The 27,843-nt window shown below is 48.3% G+C and overlaps 1 protein-coding gene across 40 annotated transcripts in view; it reads left to right on the top strand.

Annotated features, from left to right (window-relative positions):
* Window positions 1-4,715, top strand: part of KLHL3 (kelch like family member 3) — a 288,734-nt gene extending 284,019 nt beyond the window's left edge. For all 40 annotated transcript variants that reach the window (XM_021084794.2, XM_085014707.1, XM_085014695.1 and 37 more), the window contains one exon: window positions 267-4,715. In XM_021084794.2, the coding sequence (XP_020940453.1) occupies window positions 267-295 (29 nt within the window). In that variant the 3' untranslated portion in view covers window positions 296-4,715. The remainder of the gene's footprint in view (window positions 1-266) is intronic.
* The last annotated feature ends 23,128 nt before the right edge of the window (window positions 4,716-27,843 follow it).

Raw genomic sequence — 27,843 nt, 5'->3', positions numbered from 1 at the left:
TGGGGGTGGTCATTACAACATGAGATTGTGTGATGAGTTTGGCGAGGCCACCCGTCTGTGGTGTCAAGGGACTGTGCTCATGGGCTCAGACATCTTGTGGGGACTTGGCTGCTGGCGACCTACGTCACGGGCTCTTTAGTGTTTGGGTAACACATTGTGCCCATTTCCCTAGGCTGTGGCTGAGGATGTTGTGGACTCATGAATTCTGGGAGACTCAATAACCTTGGAGAAGCTGCGATGGTAACTTTCTCCCCTTTTCATCTTAGGCGTTGCTGTGATTCACAAGCCTTTGTGACCCCAACTCCCACTGCCAGGAGGTGGAGGAAGGGAGGGCTGCTGCCTGTGACTCGGAACAGCGGGACCAGAAGCCTGGATGCCACTGCTGCCGGAGTCTGCAGTGGAGCGAGAGCCACCCTCCTCCAACTTGGCAGAGTTCTCTGGGCAGAAAGACCGTGGCCCGCCTCCTGCTCCCACGAGGTGTTTTGTCCTCTGCCCTGAGCAGTCCTCTGCACCTCTGAGGGTCTTCTGGTATTTCTACAGGGACACCCGAGAACCTGGAACCTGTGCGTGTGTGTGTGTGTGTGTGTGTGTGTGTGTGTTTGCGTGCACGCGTGCATATGTGTGTGTGCATGCAGATCGTGACGTTTCACTAAGCCGGGAGTGGTGCTGGTCTGCTCCATTTCTGTACTACTGATCCTTCAGCTTTGCTAAAAATCGAATCACAGAAACTGCTCTTCTGGATTTGCCCCGCGGGGACCTTGAGACTACTAAAGCTGCTGCCTACTGGAAGAGCAGTTGTCAGACTGGGAATGTCTGGGGATGACGGGTAAGGGGACAGTGCTCTGACCAGGCCCGTATACCAGCCTAGACTACTGGCACTGTCCGCAGAAGAATGGGCATTCTCGAAGCTTCCCCATGGTCTCTGTGCGCTAGAACTAGGAACCACAGGTTCCCCGGCTCCTCGGCCGCGGCTCTTCCTTGGGTTCGCCTCTTGGAAGTTCTCCAGTCTCCGGGCTCCTGGTCTTTGACGTCATGGATTCCAGGTTCGGGAGACTTTGTATCTCTTCGGTTGGGAATACTAGCTCTTCAGAGAAGCATTGAGTAGCACACTGGATTAAAAAAAAAAAAAGCCATGAAGAACAAAAATGATGAAACAGAGGGGTAAGGCTTCAGCCTCTGCCTGGAATAGTCCCAGAGAGGATCCTCTACCTAGGTTTTACCAGGATAGGACTGTCCCTGTTCATACCTCTTATCCAGGTGTGATTATTCAGCGCGGCCTCTTTTACTCTCACAGCTCTTCTGGTTTGGAGGATAAGTGAAAGGTCACCCCACTTCCAAACTCAAAGATCGGTTTGTCCCTGCCCTGGATGGGGTCCGGCATGCTTCGCATGGACATGGAGGATGTCACAGGCGCGGAGGGGCTGGGGCTGCCCTCGCAGTCTGTGACGAGGGCCCGGTGTGTCTGACATCCTCGTCTTCCTTTCCTTGGGCTCTCCCCCGTCCCAGGGCCTGCGCTGCCCCACAAGGGAGGACATGGTGGTAGGCCCCGGCTGTATGATCTCTCCCAGGGCTACCTGCACTTTGAGAGAGGAGCTCGATGAAAGCTTAGCTAATTCATAGGTAAAAATGATTACTGACAGAACTTCAGACACCTGGAGGCGGGTATTTGAGGGCACATGGGGTCATTTGCTTTAAAAAGAAAATAGAAACTTAAAGCTGTGCTTTTCCCAAACCAGCTAGTTGTCTGTGTTGGAACTTCCAGCGTAAGGAGGGGCAGTCTTATGTCTGGAGAAGAGTCTCACACCAGGGGCCGGGGTTTAACCCTCCTGGATGTCAGGGTCCACCTTGAGGGGGCCAAGGGGCTTTATGAACTCTGATGCTGGACTTCGGACACAGTGGGGCTACTTCAAGCAGGGTCAGCAGGAGACTGGCGTTCTCCCCACCTGACCCAGAGTCAGAAACCCAGGCCTCTCCCCGGAGAGCTGACCGCTTTGTGTATTTACTGTGTATTTATTGTCACGAAACACTCAACTCTTCTGAGGAGAAGCCTTTCCTTCTGATGTTGAGCAGGTGTTATTTCAGCGAGACATTTGGAGGACACCAGCTTTGGTGGACCTGGAAAAGCAGCTGGGAAAGGGATGGCTGTGAGTTGGGCACTCTGCTCTTATCTGGCACAGACGGGACTGGGGCTTCAGGATCGGAAGCTGATGGAATGTGTTTTTGTTCCAGATGTTCTTCCTCCCTCTCACACTGTGTGTGTGTGTGTGTCTCGGGATGAAGCTGGGGGTTGGAAGCTGCACCGTGCATCACACAGCTCCTAATTTCAGATGCAAAGTGAAGGCCCCTCTCCTCCCCCAACACCTGGAAGGTGAATTTTCCTGCTCATGTGGGGGAGACTCTTGTTTGTGTGTCACCTTCCCAGAAAGGCTCCCTCTCCAAGAGCTAGCCAGCCTGTTAGCCGCTTTGAGGTTTCCGCTCTGGGCCCCACCTCTCCCGTCTCCATTCCCAGGAAGCACTGCTCTGCTGGCCGTGTTACTGAGGCCATATTCATTTCATCCTCACGTGTCCTTTCTCACGGGGATGAGAACACTGGTACGTTGTAAAAGCCAGTTTGCTCTAGCTGCCCACAGATGCCATGCAAAACCTGCTCTCTCTTTATCACCAGGTACGATTCTCTCTCCACAGTGGGCACAACAGACTTATTTGCAAGTCTGTGCTGGTCATGTGGTAGGTGAGCCGCCCCTCCGCCCCCCATTCTGGTGGCCTCAACTGCTTGTGAATGCAGCTTTGCCAGTGGGGTATCTGAAATCTGGTCACAGCGATGAAATGGAATTGCGGCCCAAGGTTATAAGCAGCTTAGACGCCACTTGGATACTGATTTGGACAACAGAGAAGTCAGACTCTGAATCCCAAAGTTATTTCTCAAAAGTACCCAATGGTACCTCTCCATCTGAAAAGTTGCAGATCATGCAAATGAAAGTGACCTCATTTTCTGCTATGCAATAAGAATACCTAATTCTGTTTCATGACAAACTAGTTGCAATACCCCCTGAGATGCTTTTTGAGCTGTCTTACTTTGATATCTGTTGTGTAATGTTTGTATATTCCTGAGCCAGATCCTTTCGAAGATTGCCTTTTTATAAAACTGAAGCTATAGCTTTCAGGCTAAAATTTTAACGTAGCTACTATTTTTATAAAATAATTTTTCAGGTTATTTGAATTGCTTTTTATTGTCCATGATAATGAAATGTTATGTTCTATGCGTCATTCACTCTCAAACATAGTTCACGCCTGTAGCTCTCTTCCCTCTGTTTCTCACCCTCCTCAGACTCACTTCTCAGTTGCTCCAGGTAAATGAGACTTTTTTGACTTGCAGTCTTCTTTCTTGCACCATATTCAAGGGAGATTACTGAAAAACACAATCACTGGTTTTTCTTGAATCACTTAGGAACTAACTTGAGCACTTGCCATCCATGTCGCCTGCGTCCTTTTTTGGAGTCCCTTTGAGGCAGGGGTGGGGCTGGTGGGCCTGTCTCCTGGTGGTGCTTGTGGCCGGGCTCGGGCTCGGAGCCCACACCCTGCGGCATGGAGAAGCCTCAGGGAGAGGCCTGCCCTCCAGCACCAACTCTGGGAGTCTCCTAGGTCCCGCTGATGCATCTTCATTCTTACCCATCTCTTTGTCTTTCTGAAGCTTCTAGCAGCCACGGCTTTTGCTGCTGGATGATGTCTCTCTCAGAAGCATCTTGTCTATGAACTTTAAAAGAGGGGTCACGTCCTCACCAAGAAAGCGTTAAGCATGTGCTTTGCAGGTGCTTCTTCTATACTTACAGTGTATTTCTTGAGCTATGTCTGCACTCCAGGCCCTATTTTGTGTGTTTATCTGCCCTTTCATCTCATTTTAAAAAGCTGTGTTTTCACGGGGATGGTGCCTCTGAATCGCCTCCATGCTCCCCCTTTGCTCCTTGATGGATCAAGTTGGGAAGCTGAGCACACTCATCATCCAGTTGGCTGGAGGTTTTCTCTTTGCCTGGAGAAGCAAGGCGTTTGGAATGTATTTTTTTTTTTTTTTGGAATGTTTGCACTATTTAGAGTCCTAAGCCCCTCATGTTCAGCTGTGCTATGTGTCTACTGACCAATCAGGAGAGCGGGCAGCACCTCTGACACTTGGGAGTGTCCGAGGTGGCTTCCGTAGAGGAGAAACACAACCTCATGGCCCCTCTGTGGCCTTTGTCGTGAGGCTCAGTGACTTGATGTGGCATCGGCCGAGGTAGCAACGCCTGGGACTGTGGCATTTGTAGAAGCAAATTGCCCTCGTGCTATGTTCTTGCCTTTGGTTGTGAGATTTCAAATTATTTCCCCCCCTTTTTTTTCAGTGGCAATAAGGACCCTTGGACTTGTTGTTTAATTTGTATATGATGTGTACAGAGACACTGAATGTGTTTGTGTGTGCGGGTGCCATGTCCATGTGGTGGTCCATAGGCAGGCAGACTCGACCCCGACGCCTCGGACACAGCGTGGTGTACGTAAGCTGCGTCCTTGGTCTGCCCTGCTCAGCTCAGATGGCAGGGCTGGCGGAGCATGTGGAACTCTTGTCGCTTGATCCGATATAGTGCCAGCTGAACAGACAGTTCCCCAAGTGTGTTCTTCTAACGGGAATCGTGGTCTAGTTTCCCATACTTCATGTTCCTTTACTTTTAATAAAAGCTGAACTGTGAGAACCTTTCTCAGTGTCTCATTTCTGGAGTCCAGCCTTTTTCTGCTGTGTCGGACATGAAAAGGACAGACTCACTCTGCATGTCATCAGATTAAAAACTTTTTCTCTCCGAGATCTGCTGGACAGGGCCTGGGTCCCTCTGGTCTCCGTTTTTCGGCACCGTGCCAAGGCCGACAGAGCTCTTCCGCGAGGCCCACGAGGCCAGTCCCTCCAGTCGGTGTTCGGTGGTGGGCAGCTGCCTGGTGAGCATGGTGAGGTGGGTGCGGTGGCCTCAGGCACAGAAGGGGGAGGTAGAGATTTGGCTATAGATAAACACTGATTCTTACTTCTTTTTCTTTTTTTCTTTTTATGGCCACACCTGTGGCATATGAAAGTTCCTGGGCTAGGGACTGAGTGGGAGCTGCAGCTGCAGGCTGACACCGCAGCCATAGCAACACTGGATTCGAGCTGCTTCTGCGACCTAAACTGCCACTTGTGGCAACACTGGGTCCTTAACACCTTAAGTGAGGCCAGGGATCGAATTCATATCCTCACAAATGCCATATTGGGTTCTTAACCTGCTGAGCACCACAGAAACTCCTAAACATTGATTTTCAAAAGTGTGTTATAAGGCCTAGAGATTTTCATTGGTATTTTGTGGTATTTTCATTGGTATTTTGTGGTATTTTAGCCACTTAAAATGCAAATATTAATTATTAATTATATTTATTATATTAATTATATTTTGTTGAGTATGTCCATCTATTAAATGTATTAACATAAATATCAAAAGATGAAATAATAATGATAGCTAACGTTTACTGACAGGCAGTTTTCTGCACGGCATGTGGAAGTTCCCAGGCTAGAGGTTGAATGGCAGCTGCATCTGCACCTACACCACAGCTCTCAGCACCGCCGGTTCCTTAACCCACTGAGCGAAGCCAGGGGTCAAACCTGCATCCTCATGGAAACTGCTGAGCCACAATAGGAACTTCTTAAGTGCTGTGCTTGTATCAACACATTTAGTCCTCACCACGGTCCTCTGAGTTGCTGTTCTTATCTTCATTTTGCAGATGAAGATGTGAGATGCAGCAGAGCGCTTAACACCTTACGTGGGGTCGCAGTGCTGCCGAGTATGGGTCACACTCCTGAGTCTGTCCTTAGCCTCTGTCGCGCCAGCCCTGAGGAGGTGATGGGGGGAGCAGGGCAAGCCGAAAAGCACCAGGGAGAGGGCGGCCCCAAGGATCCCTGGGAAGCGCACACTGGCTCAAAAAAAGGACTGGAGCCCAGGGTTTTAGGCCACTTGGAACAGCAATATCCCGATTCTCTACTGGTGTAAATAATCCTCTTTGTTACTGTGATGGACGTAGCAGTAGCCCCTGGTGACTGCAGACATACTGGGACACAGGTGGCCCAGAGGTGGAGCCACTTATCTGAGGATATGGCTGGAGGCCCTGACTCCTGCTCAGGTGTCTGGTGGGAAGAGGCCTTATTGAGGGCTGAGGGGCCTGCAGGGAGCCCCTCCCCGTCTCGGGCTCAGTTCCTCACCTGTACACAATGCTTCTTTGTCCTTGGAGCATTTTCTCTACTTGCAGGGCTTTGTTCATGCTCCCATCTGATTGGGGAGGCTCAGAGAGGCCAAGTGACAACGGGAGCCAGGGTCGGAGCCCACGTCTTCCGTGGAAGGAGTTTCGGACAATGATGGTACATGTGTTTTTAAATCTCCTGGGCCACCAGGCAGTGCCAGTAAACACGCCCAATAAAGACAGTGCAACGAATCCTGTGATAGTTTTACAAGGTCTGGGAAGGTTGGCTTAAGAACTCCTCCTCTCCCTTCCCATTCTCAGTCCCCAGCTGCCTCTGAGAGGGGCCCCACCATCCTTCCCAGGGTTGGGGAGCTTTCATTCCCCCTTTACAGTTTGTTCCACAAACACTGAGCTGTTCATTTAACAGAAATACATTCAGCATCTGCACCGCACATTGTGGTAGGTACTTGAGATGCAACCAACGACAAAGCAGAGGGTCCCTGTGGACGTGGAGGCTGGAGTCCCGTAAGGGACACGGTTGGTGTGGTGTGCGGTGCTGTGCTGGTGGGAGAGGGAGAGAAACACATGCCCCCAAATAGAGGGGGACAAGCTCACAGAGACCTGAGGCAAAGGGGTGAAAGTCACACAAAGCAGGAGATACAGAGGCTGAGAGAGACGCACCATGAGCGGGACACACTCCCAGATGCACACGCAGCCAGGCGAGATGCCATTCATATGGAAACAGAGAAGCAGAGAGCCAGACGGAGCCACCGTCATTTCTTAAAGTGGCTGAAGACTGGTCTGTGTAGAGCTTCAGATCTGAAGCTTCGGAGGCTGGAGATGCAGGGTCAAATCTGGCTTTGCTCAGGTGGTCGTGTGGCCTTAAGTCAGTCTCTGCCCCTCAATATCAGCACCCTCAACTATGACATTTATGGATGGTAAATTTTGTGAGCTTATGCAGAAGATGACCTGGGAAGGTCCTAAGGCGTTGAAGGCAGCCATCAGAGACACCAGAGAAGCTGGGGCTGGCAGAGCAGCCTCTGGATGCAGAACCCTGGTCAGTGACAGCTCAAAGAACATCCTGACTGTATGTGGGTCACCACCAGCCAGGAGTGTAGACAGAGGAGGACAGACCCGAGAAAGGCAAGCCGCCGGCGCAGGGTCTTGTCTGGACTGGGGGTGTACCCGGAGCTCCGTCTCTGAAGGAGGTCCCTGAGGGAAGCAGAGCAGACGGGGCCTGGCTTTACTCCGCAGCCACGTGGCTTCCTCCTATGTGGCTTCCTTCTCTTTGGCTGTGTTGAAGTCCCTTGCCCCCTCCTTTCCTCCGGGTGGGGAGGAGCTTGACTCAGGAGTTTTCCTGCTGCAGGGCCGGGGCATCTTCCTGGCTTCTGCCTCCTGACTCCAGAGGTGTGAGGTTTAGTCAGCACCTGCGTGGCTCGCTTTATTACCAAGGGCTATGGAAGTGGTCTCAGTAGAGTCTCAGAACAGCCCAACGAGGTAGCCAAGGCAGGTGTTCTGTGGGGCATGTGAAACTGCATGGCACCCACACACAGTAGGTAATTTACTAGTGGTAGCGATTACTCTCATCTTTTCTTTATGCAGATGGGGAAACCGAAGCTAGAAACAGGTGAAGCGACTCACTGAAATGCCCAGAGTCAGTAAGTGCTTGGACTTTATTACCCAAGATTGTGTTTGCTTCCATGTGGCAGACATGGAGTGTCCACAGTGGCTTTAACCAAAGAAGGACGTTTTTTGCCCAAGTAACCACAAGTCCAGAGGTAGGCATCCCAAGGCTGGCACAGCAGTCCCATGTTGTCACTGGGATCCAAAGTCCTTCTCTCTTTCTGCTCTTCCATCCTTAGCGGGTTGCAAGATAGAGGCTCCGTGGCTGTTGGCACATTTGCAGAAGGCATGAAAAGAAGGGAGGGGGAGGTTGAAGGAGCAGTGCCTATACCAGGAAAGTTAAACCTTTCCAGAATCCCCTCATAGAATTCCTTGTAGTGCCTCTGGCTGCAAGGGAGTCAGGGGAGGGGAATACTTTGAATTGGGCACATTGCTGCTCCCAACGAATTCTGAGTTCTGCCTGGGAATTAGAAGAGGAGAATGGACATTGGGTAGGTAATTAGCAATGTTGGCCACACTCAAAGCTCCCATTAGCTTCCTGACTCTAAGAGCCAGGTGGCTGCCTCCAGTTGTCAGCCTTCTTGGATCCAAAGTCTGCATCCTTTTGGTCCAGAGTCTAGCATCTATCCCTGTAGTTATTTTGACTGGACCCTGGCCACATGCAGGGCACCTTGTCAGTGAGGGAAATGGATGCTCTCTGGGTGCTTGGTGTCTGCTGAGGGGGTGCAGAGTGGGGCCCCAGGGCAGGGCTGGACGGGAAGCCTCCCTCTCCAGCCTCACTCAGCCGTCCTCTTTGCTCTGTTGGCCCGAGGGATGGATGTCCCTCTTTCAGGATGAATGAGACTTTCTAAGCACTGGGGACCTTTAGGAGCCTGTCGCTGAGACTTTAGGGACAGCTCCTCTATCGGCTGTCTGGTGTGTGGATGTCTTCCTGAAGCTCTGATGGAGGAGGCCTGTCAGCTACGCAATCTGTGACCTTATCTCAGGAATGACCCGTGTGTGCAGCCCCATAAATCTTCCTGCGCCGTGACCTGGGAGGTGGCGTGGGTGAGATTTGGTGTCGGCTTCTTGGAGGCGTCCTCCCCGGCTCCCTCATCCTCCTGTTCTCCAGAGCGTCCTCACGTTCAGTGCTGCCCCTGAGCTGTGCTGAGCGGAGGGAGGTCAAGAAAATGATGTGCACGGGGAAGGCTGTCCAGGGCCACCTGGGCCTGTCCTCGCCAAGTCAGGCCCCTGTTCCAGCCCCGGCCAGGCTGAGGGTGGGCCCCACGTATCCGAGCTGGAGAGGCCTGAGCGTCCCCGAGCCTGGTGGGGTGTGTGCCCTGTGGAGAGGGCTGCAGGAGAACCACAGGGTCTAGACGCAAAGTGTGGTTTGATGACATAGCACAAAGGTCCAGAGCTCGGCGCTGAGGTGTGGGTTTAAACCCATGCCCGCGAATTGCTACCGGGGGGACCCTGCTAATAAATCCAGGCCCTCTCAGGGAGAGGTCAAGGACGGACAGGAGAGCACAACCCTGTCATGAGGGAGGTGGAATTCTTGGGAGCCAATAGACCCCTCGGGGACCTTCCTCCGGTTCTGGGCCTCATCTCCACCTCCAAGCTGCAGCCTGGGTCTGAGGAGGGAGGATTTCGGGGGAAAGGTGAGGCTACAGAGGGCATTCCAAATGTATTTTTCGGGCACAGATCCATCATTTTAATGTACCCCGGCCTCCTATTTGAATGATAAATTAAGGAATGGTCTGTCCTGGTGCCTGAGACTTCTGCAGAGCCCTGATAAGGCAGCCCGTAAAACCTTCTCCAGGCAGCCAGAGGAGGCTTTCTGCATGTCTCAGAAAGGGTGGTTTGATTTCTAGCAGCTTCTAGGGCAAACTGTTTTTGCCCGGACCTGGGAACATGCTAGGCACCAGAGTCCTGTGACTGCAGGATGGCTGGCCCTGGGGTTGAGGCCTGAGTGGAGACCGTGGGATGAGTAAGAAAACTACACTCTGCCGTGGTGCTGCCTACACAACACAGGGTGCCTGGGTGGGCTCCAGACTCTGGCATGGCCTCCACCTATTGGCCCGCAGGATCCTGTGCACCCTGAACCCTGGGCAGGAGCTTTGCTTCCCTTTCCGAGACAGTGCCTAGTCAGTCACTGCATCCCCTGGGCTGCTTCAGTTCTTTGTATGTATTCAACACGTATTCATTCAATGCACGTTTATAGAGCACTTCCTGGATGTCAGGCTCAACACCACCTCTACAGATGGGAATAAATGAGAGGGTCCCTTCCCTGTGGGGTTCATGTCAGGTATGCAGACAAAGAAAGAAGGACTGCAAGCAGTGTGGTAACTGTAAGGATGGGGTGAGCAGAGGGGCCTGTGGGTGCACAGAGAAGGGTCAGGGAGACATCCTGGTGGAAGTGATGGTGAGCTAGGTTCTGCTTTGAATGGGTGACTGGTGATAGTCCGGTGAAGGGACAGATGGGGGCATGGGGGGAGGCAGAAGGAATAGCGAGTGTGGAGCCCAGAGGCCACAGAGTGGTGGTCTTGAGAAAGTACCAGTACTTCAGTATGGCTGGACATAGCGTGTGAGGGGACTGCGCAGGATGAGCCTGGAGAGGCAGGTGGGAACCACAGCGTGTGAGGGGGCTGCACAGGATGAGCCTGGAGAGGCAGGTGGGAACCACAGCGTGTGAGGGGACTGCGCAGGATGAGCCTGGAGAGCAAGGTAGGAGCCACGTCGCAAGAGGACCTGACACTGTGGGGCGGGGGTAATTCTTTCCCTTGAGGTCATTGGGGAAACATCAGAAGTGCCCAAGGTTAGGTGCTGAGATGTCCACACAGAATGTCATTGGCAAGTGCTCTCACCCCCACAAAGGAGAGAAGAGGCAAAGGGAATGACCTCTAATGCATGTGCAACAGTGGCCTCAGCCAGTCACCTGGGGAGCTCTGGAGCTGGGATGGCCTTTTAGGACTGACCTGAGTCAACACAAGGCAACTGACTACCTTTTGTATCTTTGCAAAAAAAAAAAAGAAAGAAAGAAAAGAAGGTAAATTGGACTTCATCAGAATTAAAAACGTTTAATTATGATGCCATCAAGAAAGGGAAGAGACAACCCACTGAATGGATTGCAAATCATATGTCTGATAAGGATCTAGCATCTTGAGTATATAAAGAATTCTTAAAACTCAACGTTAAAAAGATAAATAACCCAGTTAAAAAATGGGCCAAGGATTTGGATGGACAATTCTTCAAAAAGATATTCAAAATGGCCCATAAGCACGTGAAAGGACACTCCAGCCCCTTAGCCATCAAGGAATTGCAAACCAAAACCATAGTGAGATATCACTTCACGCTGACTAGCATGACTGTAATCAGAAAGACAATAAGATACTGACCCCGCAGTGGAGAAATTGGAACCCTCATACACTGCTGGTGGGAATGTAAGATGGTGCAGCCTCTTTACAAAACAGTCTCAGAAAGTTAAAAACAGAGTCACCATATGACCCAGTGATTCCACTCCAAGAGAACTGAAAACACATGTCTACATGAAAACTTGTACATGAATGTTCATAGCAGCCTTGTTCCTAATGGCCAAAAAGTAGGAGCCTAAACGTCCATTAGCTGATGCATGGTTAAACATCAAAAGGAATGAAGAGATACGCTACGACACGCATGAACCTCAAAAACATCATGCTGTTGAAAGAAGCTACTCATAAGAGGTTGTATATGAGCTGGTTTCTTTTATATGAAATGTCCAAAGTGGGCAATTCCATAGAGACAGAAACTAGATTAGTGGTTGCAAGAGTGGAGAGAGGGGAACGGGCAGTGACTGCTAACGGGCATGAGGCATCTGGAGTATTTCTGAGGGGATGGAATGTTCTGGAATTAAATAGTGATGACGGTTATACAACTTGTGAATATATGACACCCTACTGAATTGTATTTTAAAAGGGTGAGTTTTTGTGGAATGTGAACTCATAAGTCATTGAAAAAGGTCATTTTATGTGCATAGCTCCACCTCCTACTGCCGCAGGTCATAGCACCTTGGGTGAGGCAGCTGCTCTGGGCAGAAGGGAATTTGTGGGGAGGGACTCAGCTGTGAGCCACCAGCTCACTCACTCTGGCTGGGGAATTGCACGCCTCAGGGAAGCGGGGTTGTGCACCAGTGCATCCACCACTGGAGGCTTTAAGGGTCGACGTGGCACAGAGTTTTGCTTTACTGTGTGACCTTCATGACAGCCCTGAGAGGCAGGCATTGTTATCCCCCCTTTTCAGCTGAGTGAACTGAAGCTCAAAGAGGTTAAACCACTTGCAGGGTGTCCAAAACTAGTGGAAATATGAACAAAGTTGTGACCTCACATCTCTGCTGAGGCCGAAAGCCGTGTTCTCTGCTCTGATGCAGTGCTGTCGGTACTCACTCATTCACGCACTTGTGTCTCCTGAAAAGTTACGTGGTGTGAAAGCAGGGGCCAGGTCTGAATGTATCCTCAGCACCTAGTAGAGGGCATCAAGTAGGGGCTCAAGTGTGTGTGTTTAGCTGAAGTGAGCAGTCCCCTTCCCAGCTACTTAAAGATGCCTCAGCTAATGTGAAGTGAGGGCAGTTTTCTCCAGGTTATAGGGGAAAAAATGAGTGGCGTCAACAGAATTTTTCATTGTTAATCCTTTTTCTTGGATGCAAATTTTTGCTCATACTTTGACGACTCATTTGTACTAAAATCCAGTATCAGAGGGTATCTTATTTATCAAAAAATTATAGGCTCATTTTCATCAGTATTTTGGTTTCCTTTTGGAGGGTCCCATACCTAAACCCATTCCCTTGAAGACACGGGAGAGTTGTGGGTTTCAGTTAAGTTGAACTCAGGGCTGATGACGATGCAGTTTGACTGCTGTTTTCCCCAGGCTTCCTCGTGAAGCTGCTTCCTTGAGGCTGATGGAGGATCAGGGACATTGTCCTCGACGTGTGTGCCACCTACACCCGCTGTTTCCAAGGCCCTACGTTGCTGCCTCTTGGATACACCCTGGCTGGGGATGGCTGGGTGTCAGGAGATGTATCTGGCTTGCCTTCAGTACGTTTTTCTCCTATGGGAGAAGGGGTGTGTAGTTGGGGGGAGGTTAGCTGGGAGACAGTATGGGTATCTGGAGAGACCAGGTGACTTTGGGTGATTTGCCAGAACCCAGAGAGGACCCATACCTCTCTTTCTGCTTAGTTTACTTTGGAGTCTTATTCTGGAAGCTCAGAGGGTCCTCATGCTGCTAGAGACATAACGCAACTGCCTGTCAAAGTTAACAGCTTGGCAGCTGTTCCTTTCTGAGCGTGAATGTGAATGTCGAAGCCCTTTTTGAAAGGGGAGGGAAGCAAAGGGCAGTGGGGACCTGAGCGGAGGCCAAGAGGGCCAGGAGGGGAAAACCGGGGGCGGACCAGCAGCAGTGAAGGCTGAGGCTCCACGGACAGGCTGTCTAGGTTACATTTCTGGTGCTACTGCCTACAGGCTGTGTGACCTCGGGCACTGTCTCTCTGAGTTTGTTACTGCATCTGAAATGGGAGTAATGACGGTCCTCAAGTCAGGGGGTTATTGGACAGACTAAATGCAGTGATACCTCTATGGTGGGTACAAATGGAAAAACAGTCAGACGAACCGAGAAAATGCAGCTTCGCCTTCTCTAAGAGCGCTCTGCTTTTCCTCGCATGTCGCCCACTTGCTGGCTAGTGGGAGGGAAAACCCTTTCATTTTTAGTCCAATCTGGTAAATTTAGTCTTCCTCAGAAATTGTAACGATCCCTTTTGGTCGTTCTCAGCCTCTCATGTTTGTCTGGCTCCCTTTGTTCTTTCCCAGAATGGCATCAAGACTTGGGAGGGATGGATTCTCCTAACAGCAGACAAGGGGCCCTTGTCTGGTCAGGGTTCAGTTTCCAAGAAAGGAGGTAGAGCAGGATGGTTAACGGCTTATCAAATTGCTGGGAGAGGTACAGAAATAGACTCGAGCCTGCTGTGGCTCTCAAAGCTGTGCTGCAGAGCGCGGCTGCTGGAGCAGGGCTGCCTCTGTCCCGGTGGGAATCTGCACAATCAGGCAGCCTTTGCAGCTCCTGGCCAGATGCCACCTTGGCCACATCTACACCAGGAACCCGGGCACCCACCTCTCTCCCCATGTCCTTAGATCCCAACCCCTGTTTTGCTTCACTGCATCACATTAGCAGAACCTAAATCACATCCAGAAACCCTAGCTGCACATGAAGTCTGGGAAGTGTAGTTTTTTGCTTTCCAGCCTCTGTGCTGTAGAAGGGCATAGAATGTCTCTTGAGCCAGCAGCACTCATGATCTGCCACAGTCCTTCCATCTGCTACTCAGCATCTAGACGTACCCTTCTTGTAAATGACCACAGCGATGACTGGGCCGTTTCTAATCTAACCTAATGCAAGTGTCCTCTGCCAAAATTGGCATGTGCTATCCTTTCTCTCCCAGTTTCATCGGTCACTGTAGTTGATATCACTCCTCTTCTAGTTTGGTAATGATTCTGCCTTGATATCACATAACCTGAAGCCTAAATATTCAGGTAACAACCACAATACATACCAGAGCCTTTGTAAAGTAGAAAAAAGGAGAGAAAAGGATAATTGGGGTCTCTGTGCTTGTATATATGTATGTAATGAAGTTATGTAACACGCATGTGTGTGTGTGTGTGTGTGTATTAGCATATATATATACATCCATTTTTGCTGCATAACAAAGCACTTTGAAACTAAGTGGCTTAGAGAAGTCACTGTTTTAATTCCTCAGCCTTCTGTGGATTGGTCAGGCAGCTCTTCTGGTCTGATGGCTCTGATGAGTCTTTGCTGGGGTTGCTCATGTGCCTGTGGTCAGCTGGCAGGTCAGGTTGTGGCTCGAGGATCTAGGCGGCCTCACTCAAGTATCTGGTGGCTGCTTGGTTGCTGGGGCAGAAGGGGTGTCACCTCATTTTCCAGCAGGTGCCCTCGGCCTTGTTCATACAGCTGTCTCAGAGCTCCAGGCACAGCAAGAGGTCAGGCTCCAAGCAGTGAACGCTTCTCTCACGTTTGCTAACAGCTTTTTGTCCCATTGGCCAAAGCAAGCCTCAGGGCCAACCCCGACTCAAAGGATGGAGAAATAGACTCCATGTTTTGGAAGGAACCATTTTTGCTGTTTATCACAGTGTATCTCTACACCAAGACAGACTCCATGCAGGCTTCAAAAAAAAAGTCTCAGTAAATTTAATTTTTAAAAATTATTTATTTATTTAATTTTTTATTTTTCATTATTATTATTTTTTAATAGTTATTTACCCAATACAGTTTTTTTCTGCTGTACAGCATGATGACCCAGTTACACATACATGTACACATTTTATTTTTGCACACTGTTATGCCCCATCATAAGTGACTAGACATAGTTCCCAGTGCTACACAGCAGGATTTCATTACTAATCCATTCCAATGGCAATAGCTTGTATCTATTAACCCCAAGCTCCTGAACCACCCCCCTCCCTCCCCCTCCCTCTTGGCAACCACAAGTCTATTCTCCAAGTCCATGATTTTCTTTTCTGTGGAAAAGTTCATTTGTGCCTTATACTAGATTCCAGACATAAGTGATATCACATGGCATTTGTATTTCTCTTTCTGACTTAACTTCACTCAGTATGAGAGTCTCTAGTTCCATCCATGTTGCTGCAAATGGCATTGTTTTGTTCTTTTTATGGCTGAGTAGTATTCCATTGTGTATATCTACCACATATTCCTAATCCAACCATCTATCGATGGACATTTGGATGGTTTCCATGTCTTGGCTATTGTGAGTAGAATTGCAGTGAACATGCGGGTGCATGTGTCTTTTTTAAGGAAAGTTTTGTCCGGATATATGCCCAAGAGTGGGATTGCAGGATCATATGGTAGTTCTATGTATAGATTTCTAAGGTACCTCCATACTGATCTCCTTAGTGGTTATACCAGCTTACATTCCCACCAACAGTTCAGGAGGATTCCCTAATAATAAAAAAAAAATTAAGTTGAACAGAGGAAAAAAAAAGAAACCCATCCTGAATCTGTAGATTGCTTTGTGTAATATAGCCATTTTTCCAATACTAATTTTCCCACCCAGGCACATGGAGTATCTTTCCATTTCTTTACATCTTCTTTAATTTCCTTGATCAACATGTTATAGTTCTTGGCATATAAGTCCTTTACCTCCTTAGTCAGGTGTATTCCCAGGTATTTGATTTTTTGGGGTGCAATTTTAAAAGGTATTGTATTTTTGTATTCCTTTTCTAATATTTCTTTGTTAGTATACAGAAATGCAACCGATTTCTTTTTTCTTTTTTTTTTTTTTGTCTTTTTTGCTATTTCTTTGGGCTGCTCCCACAGCATATGGAGGTTCCCAGGCTAGGGGTCAAATCAGAGCTGTAGCCACTGGCCTACGCCAGAGCCACAGCAACTCGGGATCCGAGCCGTGTCTGCAACCTACGCCACAGCTCACGGCAATGCCAGATCCTTAACCCACTGAGCAAGGGCAGGGACCGAACCCGCAACCTCATGGTTCCTAGTTGGATTCGTTAACCACTGCGCCACGACGGGAACTCCAGCAACCGATTTCTGAATGTTAATCTTATATCCTGCTACTTTGCTGAATTTGTTGATCAGTTCAAGTAGTTTTTGGGTTGAGTCCTAAGGGTTTTCTATATATAGTATCATGTCATCTGCATACAGTGATAGTTTTACCTCTTCTCTTTCTTTCCTATTTGGATGACTTTTATTTCTTTCGTTTGCCTGTTTGCTGTGGTAGGACTTCCAGTACTATGTTGAATAACAGTGGTGAGAGTGGGCATTCTTGCGTTGTTCCAGATTTTAGTGGGAAGGCTTTCAGCTTTTCTCCATTGAGTATTATATTTGCTGCGGGTTTGTCATAAATGGCTTTTATTATGTAAGGTCTGTACCCACTTTGGTAAGAGTTTTGATCATGAAGGGATATTGGACTTTGTCAAATGCTTTCTCTGCATCTATTGAGATGATCATGTGGCTTTTGACTTTTCTTTTGTTAATGTGGTGTATGACATTGATTGATTTGCATATGTTGAACCATCCTTGGAACCTGGGATGAATCACACCTGGTCGTGGTGTATGATCTTTTTGATATGTTGTTGGATTCTGTTGGCTAAAATTTTGTTGAGAATTTTTGCATCTTTATTCATCAAAGGTATTGGCCTATAGTTTTCCTTTTTGGTGGTATCTCTGTCTGGTTTTGGAATTAGGGTGATGGTGGTATCATAGAATGTCTTTGGGAGTGTTCCTTCTTCTTCAACCTTTTGAAAAAGTTTAAGGAGGATGGGCACCAGATCCGCTTTGTATGTTTGGTAGAATTCACCTGTGAAGCCATCTGGTCCTGGACTTTTATTTGTAGGGAGCGTTTTTATGACATCTTCAATTTCATTTCTAGTGATCAGTCTGTTCAGTGAATCTGTTTCTTCTTGATTCAGTTTTGGTAGGCTGTAAGTCTCTGGAAAGTTGTCCATTTCTTCTAGGTTGTCAAATTTGTTGGCATACAATTGTTCATAGTATTCTCTCATGGTTTTTTGTATTTCTGCAGTATCCATTATGACTTCTCCTTTTTCATTTCTTAGTTTGTTTATCTGGGTTTTTTCTCTCCTCTCCTTGGTGAGTCTAGCCGGAGGTTTGTCAATTTTGTTTACCTTTTCAAAGAACCAGCTCTTGGTTTTATTGATTTCTTCAATTGTTTTTTGAATCTCTATTTTATTGATTTCCTCTTTGATCTTTATAATTTCCTTCCTTCTGCTGACTTTAGGTCTTTTTGGTTCTTCTTTTTCTAATTCATTTAGGTGTTGGGTTAAGTTGTCAATTTGAGATTTTTCTTCGTTTTTGTGGAAGGCCTGTATTGCTATGAATTTCCCTCTGAGCACTGCTTTTGTGGCATCCCATAGATTTTGAGTGGATGTGTCTTTATTATCATTTTTCTCAAGGTATTTTTTAATTTCCTTCTTGATTTCCTCATTGACCCATTGGTTTTTTAGTAGCATGTTGTTTAGTCTCCATGTAGTAGGTTTCTTCTCATTTCTTTTCCTGTGGTTGATTTCTAGTTTCATGCCATTGTGGTCAGAGATGATACTTGAAATAATATCTATATTCTTAAATTTGTTGAGGTTAGCTTTACATGCCAGTATGTGATCAATTCTTGAGAATGTTCCATGTGCACTGAAAAGCATGTGTATTCTGATTTTTTTGGATGTAATGTCCTGAAAATGTCAATTAAGTCTAACTTTTCCATTGTGTCCTTTAGGATCTCTTTTGCCTTATTGATTTTCTGTCTAGAGGATCTGTCCATTGTTGTGAGTGGGGTGTTAAAGTCTCCTACTATGATTGTATTCTCATTGATTTCTCCTTTTATGTCTGTTAGTATTTGTTGTAGGTATCTGGGTGCTCCTATATTAGGGGCATACATAAGGATGATTATAATATCCTCTTCTTGAATGGATCCTTTAACCATTAAATAGTGTCCTTCTTTGTCTTTCTTTATGGCCTTTGTTTTTAAGTCTATTTTGTCTGATATGAGTATCGCAACTCCTGCTTTCCTGTCTGGTCCACTGGCATGAAATATCTTTCCCCATCCCCTCACTTTCAAAATATATGTGTCCTTTGCTCTAAGGTGAGTTTCTTGTAGGCAGCAGATTGAAGGTTTTTGCTTTTTTATTCAATCTGCCACTCTGTGTCTCTTGATTGGAGCATTTAGTCCATTGACATTTAAGGTGATTATTGATAGATATGTATTTATTGCTATTTTTAACCTCATTTTCCAGTTGATTATATGTTTATCTTTTCTTTTTTGGGTTGGATGGTTTCCATTTATTTTAGGCTTGAGTACTTTTCTTTTCAGTTTTTGTGAATGTAATGTTTGGTTTTGATTTGTGGTTGCCCTGTTTTTTAAGCATGTGAAGCCCTTCCTATATCTGCTTGCTTTTGCCTGATAGTCATATAGGCTCAGAGATGTCATTAAAATGAAAAAAAAAAAGAATCTGTATTTTCTTACTTTCCTTCCCCACATTGTATGATTTTTGATGTCTTTTTTTTTTTTTTTTAACATCTTCATGTTTACATCTGTATGCTGGTTTATTTAACTGATTGCTTTCCAATTGTGGTTTCCTCCATCCTAATTCTTCTTTTTCTCTTTTCTCTCCCTCTCTTTTTTAACTAGAGAAGCCCTTGCAGTATTTCTTTTAGAATGGGTTTAGTGTTGCTGTACTCTTTTAGCTTTTGTTTGTTGTTATTTCCCCTTCTAATTTAAATGATATTCTTTCTGGATAGAGTACTCTAGGTTGCAAATTTTTTTTCCTTTCAGCACTTTAAATATATCTTGCCGCTCCCTTCTGGACTGTAGTGTTTCTGTAGAGAAATCAGCTGATAGCCTTATGGGGTTTCCCTTATAATTAATGCTTTTCTTTTCTCTTGCTGCCTTTAGACTCCTCTCTTTAACTTTTGCTATTTTTATTATAATATGTCTTGGTGTGGGCCTGTTTGGGTTCAGCTTGTTTGGGGCCCTCTCTGCTTCGTGTATCTTGATATCACTATGCTTCATATTTGGAAAGTTTTCAGCCATAATTTCTTCAAATATATTTTCAATCCCCTTTTCTTTTTCTTTTCCTTCTGGAATTCCTGTTATGCATAGATTGGCCCACTTTATATTTTCCCATAGGTATCTTATATTGCTTTCATGTTTTTTCATTTGGTTTTCTGTCTGCTGTCCTGATTGGGTGATTTCCATTATTTTATCTTCCACATCACTAATTCGTTCCTCTGCATTATTCATTCTGCTCTTTATTGCCTTAAGCTCAGTTTGTATCTCTACAAATGAATTTTCTAGTTTTTCTTGGACCCTCCTTATATTTTCTAGTTCATTTCTAAAGGGATCTGCATTACTGTTAAGATCCTCTCTTAATTCCTTCAGTATTTTCAATACCTCCCTTTTGAACTCAATGTCTGTCAGACTGCAGACGTCATTGTTTTCTGCTTCAGGTGAATTTTCTTGTTCCTTTAACTGGGAATGGTTTCTGTGCTTCTTCATCTTGCTTGTGTTTTTCTCTTTCTATGAGTTCAGGGAAATCAAACTGTAGTCTTGTAAGGCCACTTCTATGCAAGAATACCCCTTTGTATTTTTTTGGGGAGGGTTACTATTTATTTTTGGTGCAGAAGTTTGAATATTTGCTGTCTCTTTCTTCAGTGTAAGCAGGCTGTTGTTCCCAGGATGATCAGTGTGTTTTCAGGGAGAAGGAGGCAATGGGTAGGGCCAGCAGTCAGTGCCTGGTTGTTGGGCTCTCAACAGCAGCAAGAACCTACAGGAAGGCGGCACAGGCTGCTCCTAGTTGCATGGCCCTGGCAAGTGGTGATAAGCTCTAGGCAGATCTTCAAGGTGACCAGAGCATTAAGCCGTAGCAGTAGCAGGGTGCATGAGTTCCCAGGGAAGTGAGAGCAACAACAACTTGTGTTTGATCACAGTGCCCAGCTCTGAGGTGATTGGAACCACAGGTGGTACCTGTTCAGGGACCCCTATTGGGAGCAGGCCATGACCATTTCTGGAGTCAGTGATAACTGGGGTGGGTTGCCCCCGCCACCTGTAGGGCATGCATGAAGCAACCCGTCTCACTTAGCCCAGAGATGAGGTGTTGCAAAGGGTGCTCCTAGTTGCAGGATCCTGGGAAGTGACAGAGATCAGGCATGTGGGTACTGCCCGGAATGTCTGGCAGTGGTAGCAGCAGGGTGGGTGTGTTCCTGGGGGTGCGAGAGCACCAACACGTGGTGTTTGGTCACAATGCCCTCCTCTGTGGTGCCTTTAGGTGAATGGGTCTGCAAGTGATTTTTGTTCAGATATCTCCAATGGCAGTTGGCCACTCCCACCTCTGGAATCAGGGATAACTGCAGCGGTTTGCCCCTGCCATGTGCAGACAACGCAAGAAGCACCCTGTCCCACTTAGCCCACGCAGGAGGTGCTGCACCAGTTGCTCCTAGTTGTAGGGTCTTGGGAAGGGACAGTGACCAAGTGTCGGGGTCACCCAGAGCATTTGGCAGTGGCAACTGCAGAGCGGGTGTGTTCCCAGGGGAGTGAGAGCAACAGTGTATGGTGCTTGGTTGCAATGCCCTCTTTTTTTCTTTTTTGTCAACCCCTGAGGTGACTGGAGTCACTGGTGGAGTCCACTCACAGGCTCCCAGTGCTGGCAAGCCACGCCTCCCTCTGGCCTCTGAGATGACCACCCCCGTCTGTCCATGCCACCTGTGGATTGTGCAAGAGGCATCACGGCTCACGTAGCCTTCTCATGCCCTTAGCCCACACAGTAAGTGCCTGGCCACTGGTAGCCTGCACAAGAAGCACCTAATCTCCTCTAAACGAGCAAGAGGCTTCTTGCTGCCCCACGCTCTAAGCCCACGGGCACGTGCACACTCAAGCACAGGGAGTTTCCCATGGCGACCGCCCTTCCTCCTCTCCCCTCCCCAGCAATGGCGCCCTGCCTCTCCTGTGGGTCCGGACCTTCTCCCGGGTTCCCTCTGCTGTGCTGTTCCCCTCCTTAGCCCGTGGTGTACTGCTCTGTGGCCCCTCGTGCCAGCCCCAGTTCTCTCCTTGGGGCTGACCTCCGGAGCCTGAGTCTCAGTGCCCAGCCCCCGCCCGAGCATCTCAGGCTGTGGTGTCCGGGCCGGTGGTGCAGATGGTCTGCGCGGCTCTCAGTCTGCTTTGCTGTTGTCAGTCCAGCTGCTGAGCTTTTCTCAGCGACTTTGAGGTCCCGCCGACTCAGCCAATCTTTGTCAGTTAGGTGGCTTCGCAGGAGGTGGGTTCCTTTTCTCCTTCACGGCTCCCTCTTGGGAATGCTAGTCCCATCCTGATTCCTTTACTTTGTCTCTTTTTCTTTTGTTCCACCCAGTTATGTTAAGAGTTTCTTGCCCTTTTTGGAGGTTTAAGTTCTTCTGCCAGCGTTCGGTGGATGTTCTGTGGGAGTCGTTTCACATGTAGGTGTGTTTTTTTGATGTGTTTGTGGGAGAAGGTGTGTGCGACCTCTTACTCCTCCACCATCTTGCTCCGCCTCCTCAGTAAATTCAAAAGGATTAAAATCATACCAAGTGCATTCTCTGACTGGAAATTAATTAAGCTGGAAACCAATGACAATAGGATTTCTAGGGGAAAAAACCCCAAATATGTGGAAATTAAACCAAAGTCCTCGTCAAGCTTGGAGGAGGCTGACAGGAGCCTATCTTCCCTTTTATTCACCCCCATTTGGTTTGAATTTTTCCACAGGTATGGCAAGGATTTGAGAAATGTGTCAGCTAACAATGCTTTAGGCTCTTGGGTACTGCCTGTTGCTACATTTGCTATTTTCCCCCGAAATTTTCTAAGGACTAATTGATCAAACAGCTATTTGTTAGGATTCTCCAGAGAAGCAGATCCACATGAAACCAACTTGTACATAGGAGGAGATGTACCCTAGAAATTGGCTCCTGTTGGTACGGAGACTGAGAAGAGCCACGGTTGGTGGCCTGCAGGCTGGAGAAGCAGTGTAGCTCAGTCCCGGTCAGTACGTGTGAGTCGGGGTCGGGGGGGCAGGGCAGTGGCGTCTGAGTCCAAGAGTCGGAGAACCAGGGCTGCCGAAGTCCAAGGTCAGGAAAGGATGGCTGACTCAGCTTGAGCAGAGAACAAATTCTCCTTCCTCCTGCTTTTCGTTGTGTTAGGCCCTCAGTGGACTGAGCAACACCCTCCCACCCTGGTCAGGGAGGTCTTCTTTTAGAGCCAACCAGTTCGGATGCTCATCTCTTCCAGAGGCCCCCTCACCGACACACCCTTCAATCATGTCTTACCAGCTATCTAGGCCTCCCTTAGTCTGGTCCAGGTAACACATAAAATTAACAATTAGACATGCTTCTCATTATGACCCACTTGTCGGAGTTTGGCTCTTCCACTTCCTCTTGAATGGTGGTGCATTCCACCAAGCACTAAGCTTTGGACCGTCTTCCTCCTGAGTAGTGCCGGTCCTCGGGGGACCCCTCCCTGCTTTAGCAGAGTCTGGTCATTATTATTTATCTCCTAAGTAGCTGGAGAATTAGCACAGAGTCTAGTGATGTCAAAAACAAGAGTCCTAGGTATCCGATTCTGAGCCCAAGGCAGACATCACTAATCAGTTATGATACTGTCTGACTGATCCCTGCAAGACAAGGCACCAGGCAGCCTCTTGCTGATCAGTGAGAGTTGACACCAGAGATGAAGCTGATTTGTCATCTTAGTTTTAAGCTCCTGTCCTGTATTCCTTTGCCTGGGGCAACCCTAATGGATTGTTCCTATGTTCCACGCAGAGGGGCAGGGGCTGAGAGTCATGTCTTAGAAATATGCTATGATTATCAAAGTGCATAAAATTGGCTATATAAAATAGTAAAACAAGACATGACTCTTTTCCCTTTCCTGAAACGGTGTAAAATTTGCAATGTTTCTCACATTGGGAGAATTTTTAAAAGTTACCATAGACAGTGTTATGCAGAGTATGCAGAGACCTAACACCCAGCTGCAAAGCACTTTTCCCTCAAAAACTGTTTTCTGCTCTTATTCCTGTATTTTAGAGAAATCCTAGAAGCTTTTCCTTTTGTGTGTAAAAAGAATCTCAAAGATTTAAAAATTCAGCTCTGTCCTAAAACTTAAGGAAATACCTTACTTGCACACCAGAGGCCCCTCTTTGATTTAGAAAAACAAATGGCTTATCAGCTACTGGCTCTTGAATGTCTTTTGTGTGCCAGGCACTCCCCTGAATGATTTGTCTGTATCAGCTCATTTGCTCCTCACAGCAGTCCTGAGAGCCTGGTGTTAGCATCCCCATTCTACTGATGATGAAGTAGCTCAGGGTAGTCAAATAACTTGTCCACAATTGCACAGCAAGGAAATGACAGAGTTAGGATTTGAATCCAGGTCTGGCATCAAGGCCTTAACTGATACTTTCCCTGGCCCCTCCTTTAGAAGGCGAGGTCCTCTGGGTTTGGGGGCTTCTAGACCCTTCTGCCTTTCCTCTTGCTTTACATCTTCGTTTGCTTGACTTCAATCTAACACTTGTCAGTCTCTTTCTCTCTCCTTCTCTCCCCTCTCCTTCCTTCCTTCCAGCCTCTCTCTTCCCTTCTCTCTTAATCTTGACATGCTTCAAAAGGGACAGTGCTTTTCACCCTGGAGACCCAGCTTAAAATGCAGGCGTCCCAGGGCAGAGAAATGGCCTAAGAGACCTAAGTAAATGGTGGCATCTGGTCCTTCTGGGGGAGCAGAATTTGAGGACACTCTGTGGGGCAGGAGAGGGATGGGAATGGAGGAGGTGGGGTGGCAAAGTGCCTCTCTCTGTTCTGCTCACAGCCCTCCGGGCTTGACCCAGTCATTGTTCATCCAGTCCCAGGCCCTCCCTGGAGCATCCATTGTGTGGTCAGTGCTGCGCAGGACTCTGGGCACACTGGGGTGACTCAGCCCTGCTCTAGGCTGTCACATTCAGAAGAGGGAGAAGGACAGGTGCACAGGAAGCCTGCTGTCCTGAGGATGTGCATGTGGGGTTGGAAGGGCAGGCAGGGCCCGTAGGAGGAAAGAGCCCTTCCTGGCAGCCCGGCGCTGTTGGCACTAGGTCACATTGACCCTTTCGGCCCTGCTCTGCATGTCCTTTCTGTTCTCTGTTTGGCTAGCTGTGAAGGCCAGCTGACCTTCCCTTTGAGCTAAGCGAATCTTTAAACATGAATTAAGTAAAATCCCGATGCTCCTTGCTTCCTGGTAAGAAACTACCCCATTGCAAACCAGATCCGATGGGCCAGGCAGTCTGTGTCTGGGACATTCAGTTTAAGACACACCGAACCCTCCTATTGTTTTCTCTTCATAGAAAATTAGTATCGGAGTGAATATTTCACTGAGGGCCTGGCTCTGCGTGTCAGTGGATGCTTTGGAGGAGAGGTGGAGTCACTTCTTGGTGCTTTTAAAGTGACTAGTGGAGTTCCTGTCATGGCGCAGTGGTTAACGAACCCAACTAGGAACCATGAGGTTGTGGGTCCGAGCCCTGGCCTCACTCAGTGGGTTAAGGATCTGGCATTACCATGAGCTGTGGTGTAGGTCGCAGATGTGTCTCGGATCCCCTGTTGTTGGATCCCTCTGGTGTAGGACCGCGGCTACAGCTCCGATTAGACCCCTAGCCTGGGAACCGCCATATGCTACAGGAGCGGCCCTAAAAAGACAAAAATAAATAAATAAATAAATAAAGTGACTAGTGTATGTTCCTGTGTTTTAAGTCAAACTTTCTCAAACACACCCTTAATTATACGGAAAGGGAGTTCCCATTGTGGCTCAGCGGGTTACAAACCCAACTAGTATCCATGGGTTCGATCCCTGGCTTCACTCAGTGGGTTAAGGATCTGGTGTGGCTGTGAGCTGTGGTGTAGGTCGGAGATGCAGCTTGGATCCGACGTTGCTGTGGCTGTGGCGTAGGCCAGCAGCCGCAGCTGTGATTCGACCCCTAGCCTGGGAACCTTCATGTGCTGCAGGTGGGACCCTAAAAAGATATCACCAACCTGTTTGGTGTGCTCTTCTAAGACAGAAACTGAATTGTGTTTGTGTACATAAAGACATTCTCTGCCCAGTCCTTCCCACTCTAGCCGTTAGAGGGGACTCGTACATGGTTTGCTCAAATCCCTGGTTCCAGCAGAATTCGATCCTGCAGCCAACTCTGCAAGCCACATCTGCTGCCTTGCTCTCAGCCCGCTGGATTCCAATCACATACAGATTTGCCTCTGAACCACTCCATGTACAGACCCCAAAGCACACGGGACAGCTTCAGCCCACTGAACTGGACCCAGCTGGAGGGGACAAAGCCGTGGCTGGTGGTTCTGATTTCCTTGCGGCTAGAACTGGTTTCCAGCTTGGTTCTGACTCCTTGGTGTTGGCCGGGCTTTCTCTTTCTTCCTCCTGTGTGTATTCACTCACTTGACACTTGATATTAGACCTGGTCCTGTGTTGTCCCTCGGACTGGGAAGTGTGGGCGTCTGCTATCCCCCAGCCTCCTCTGCCTCTATAAGCCCTGTGCTGACAGTTCCAGCAGTGTTTTTGCAGAAGCGCTGTCTTGAAATGGCAGGAGAACAGCAGAGTACTCCCGAGGTCTCAGCATAATTTGGTTTTATTACAAGGGTTTTCATTTTGATGGCAACATTATTCTTTTCGTGGAAAAAAATTATCTTCAAATTATTTAATCTCACTCTTTTATCTCTGGGGATACTTTGGGGTATATTGCTGCAGTCTTTACAGATTGCTGGAAAATAGCAGGCCTGTCTATCGTTTTAATCATTCTCACAGGCCCACATTTGGAGGAGAGAAGGAATCTTGTTATCACAGAGACATGTGGTCCCTGAAACAATCTCGAAATATCTGTGCTTTCCGGAGTAGAACCATTCAGGTTCTTTCATCACGCCGAAGAAAAATATAGCCAGCTTGTAAAGAGTTGAAGGTTCTTGTCAAGGAAGGTTCTGAAGGAAATAGATTCAGCTCTCTTTCTTGGGTAGCATATGTTGCTATGAATTGCAGAGCCTGGGCAGAATATTCATTTCAATTAAAGAAATTTTTTTTCTTGGCCTGGAATATAGTAAGCATTAAAAAATTAGTTGTAGTAGTTGCTGCTGACAATAAAGCAGCTGAGTAAGCCAGCTCAGGGAGGCCTGGGGCGGCCCTGGAGCTGGGAGTGGGAGAAGGCCCCGCAGGGGGAGTGCTGTGACTCAGCCTAGCTTTGCCAGCACAGGTGGCCCTGGGTCCCCAGTTCCTGGTCCAGAAGGAGCCCATGAGGAAGATACAAGGTGAGGGTGTTGGGTGGACCTGAGACCAAGGTTGCCTGAACCTTACTGGCTTCTCCACCCAGTGTCAGGAGCTGAGCATGGCTGGACCACAGTGGCCTCCCGGAGGGCTGCCTTTGGTGGGATATTGGGCCTTCTGGTTGGGAGGGTATTAGATGTTCTAAGGCACAGCTGCTGGGCACGAGTCAGGGGGAATTCTAGGGGAGTGGACCAGGGCAGCACACAGACATGGCAAGACAGGGACACAGGTGCAGGTGGCTGTTCCAGGCTCAGGTCCTTGGAGTGGCTCTCAGATGCTGGATCGTCCTCACAGCCTCACTCATTTGGTTGTGGCATCTCCCTGCATGGCAGCCTTTGCTTTCTCTCTTCCTTTCCCCAGCAGGGTTGAGTGCCACCGCTTGTGTGTCCCTAAGGGACCTTGTACGGGAATTGCAGTCATTTACACCGACATGATCATCTTTGAAGGCAGAGTCTCGCACAGTATCCAGCCCCGACTGCGGTCTCAGCAAGTGAATGGTGAGCTACTCATTGGCCTGCTTTACACAGAAAGACACAGGGAGGGGGTGAGACGGTGGAGCAGGCACTAGAGCCGGGCCCATTTCTTCTGAGAGCACTGCTCCCTGGCTGTGTCGCCTTGCTAAGTCACTTTGCCTCTCTGAGTCTCCAGGCCCATACCAGTCATGTAAAAAGGGTGACTGCACGTGGCTCCAGTGGGGTCATGGTCGTGCTGGTCAGGACGTGCTTCGCCCTGATCTCCCTCACCCAGAAAGTCTTCTCGGCAGCGCTAACACGATCAGTGTCTGTCTCGCCAGATGGATGAGTCCTTTCTGGGGGTGGAAGGTGGAATGACATCTGGCGCAGCCTGCTAGATGCCAGGATTTGCCTGCATTGTCCCATCCAGCAGTCACAACCACCCCCGCCCAGTGAGAACTGTTGCTGTCATTCCCATTTTGAAGATGGGGAAACTGAGGCCTCAGAAAGGGGAAGTAACTTTCTTAAGGGGCCCAAGATTAGAATCCCAGGGCCTTCCTCTTGATCACCACGCTCCACTGCCTCTCTGTGCTCGGGAGGAGGGCAGCCAGGCAGTGTCAGGGGAGACCTCCCTGCCAAAGGCCCAGGCAGGTAATGGTGTCTGTCCTGCAGACAGGCTGAGCGGGGCAGGGAGCGCCATCAGCCGCAGCCCTGGAT

The sequence above is a fragment of the Sus scrofa genome, chromosome 2, assembly GCF_054392235.1.
Source record: "Sus scrofa isolate SSC_HxYL_T2T_F1_AM1 chromosome 2, Sscrofa_HxYL_maternal_Yorkshire_Landrace_v2.0, whole genome shotgun sequence".
NCBI classification, from domain to species: domain Eukaryota; kingdom Metazoa; phylum Chordata; class Mammalia; order Artiodactyla; family Suidae; genus Sus; species Sus scrofa.
Note: the sequence above shows the minus strand (reverse complement) of the source record. Positions and strands in the feature narration are given on the sequence as shown.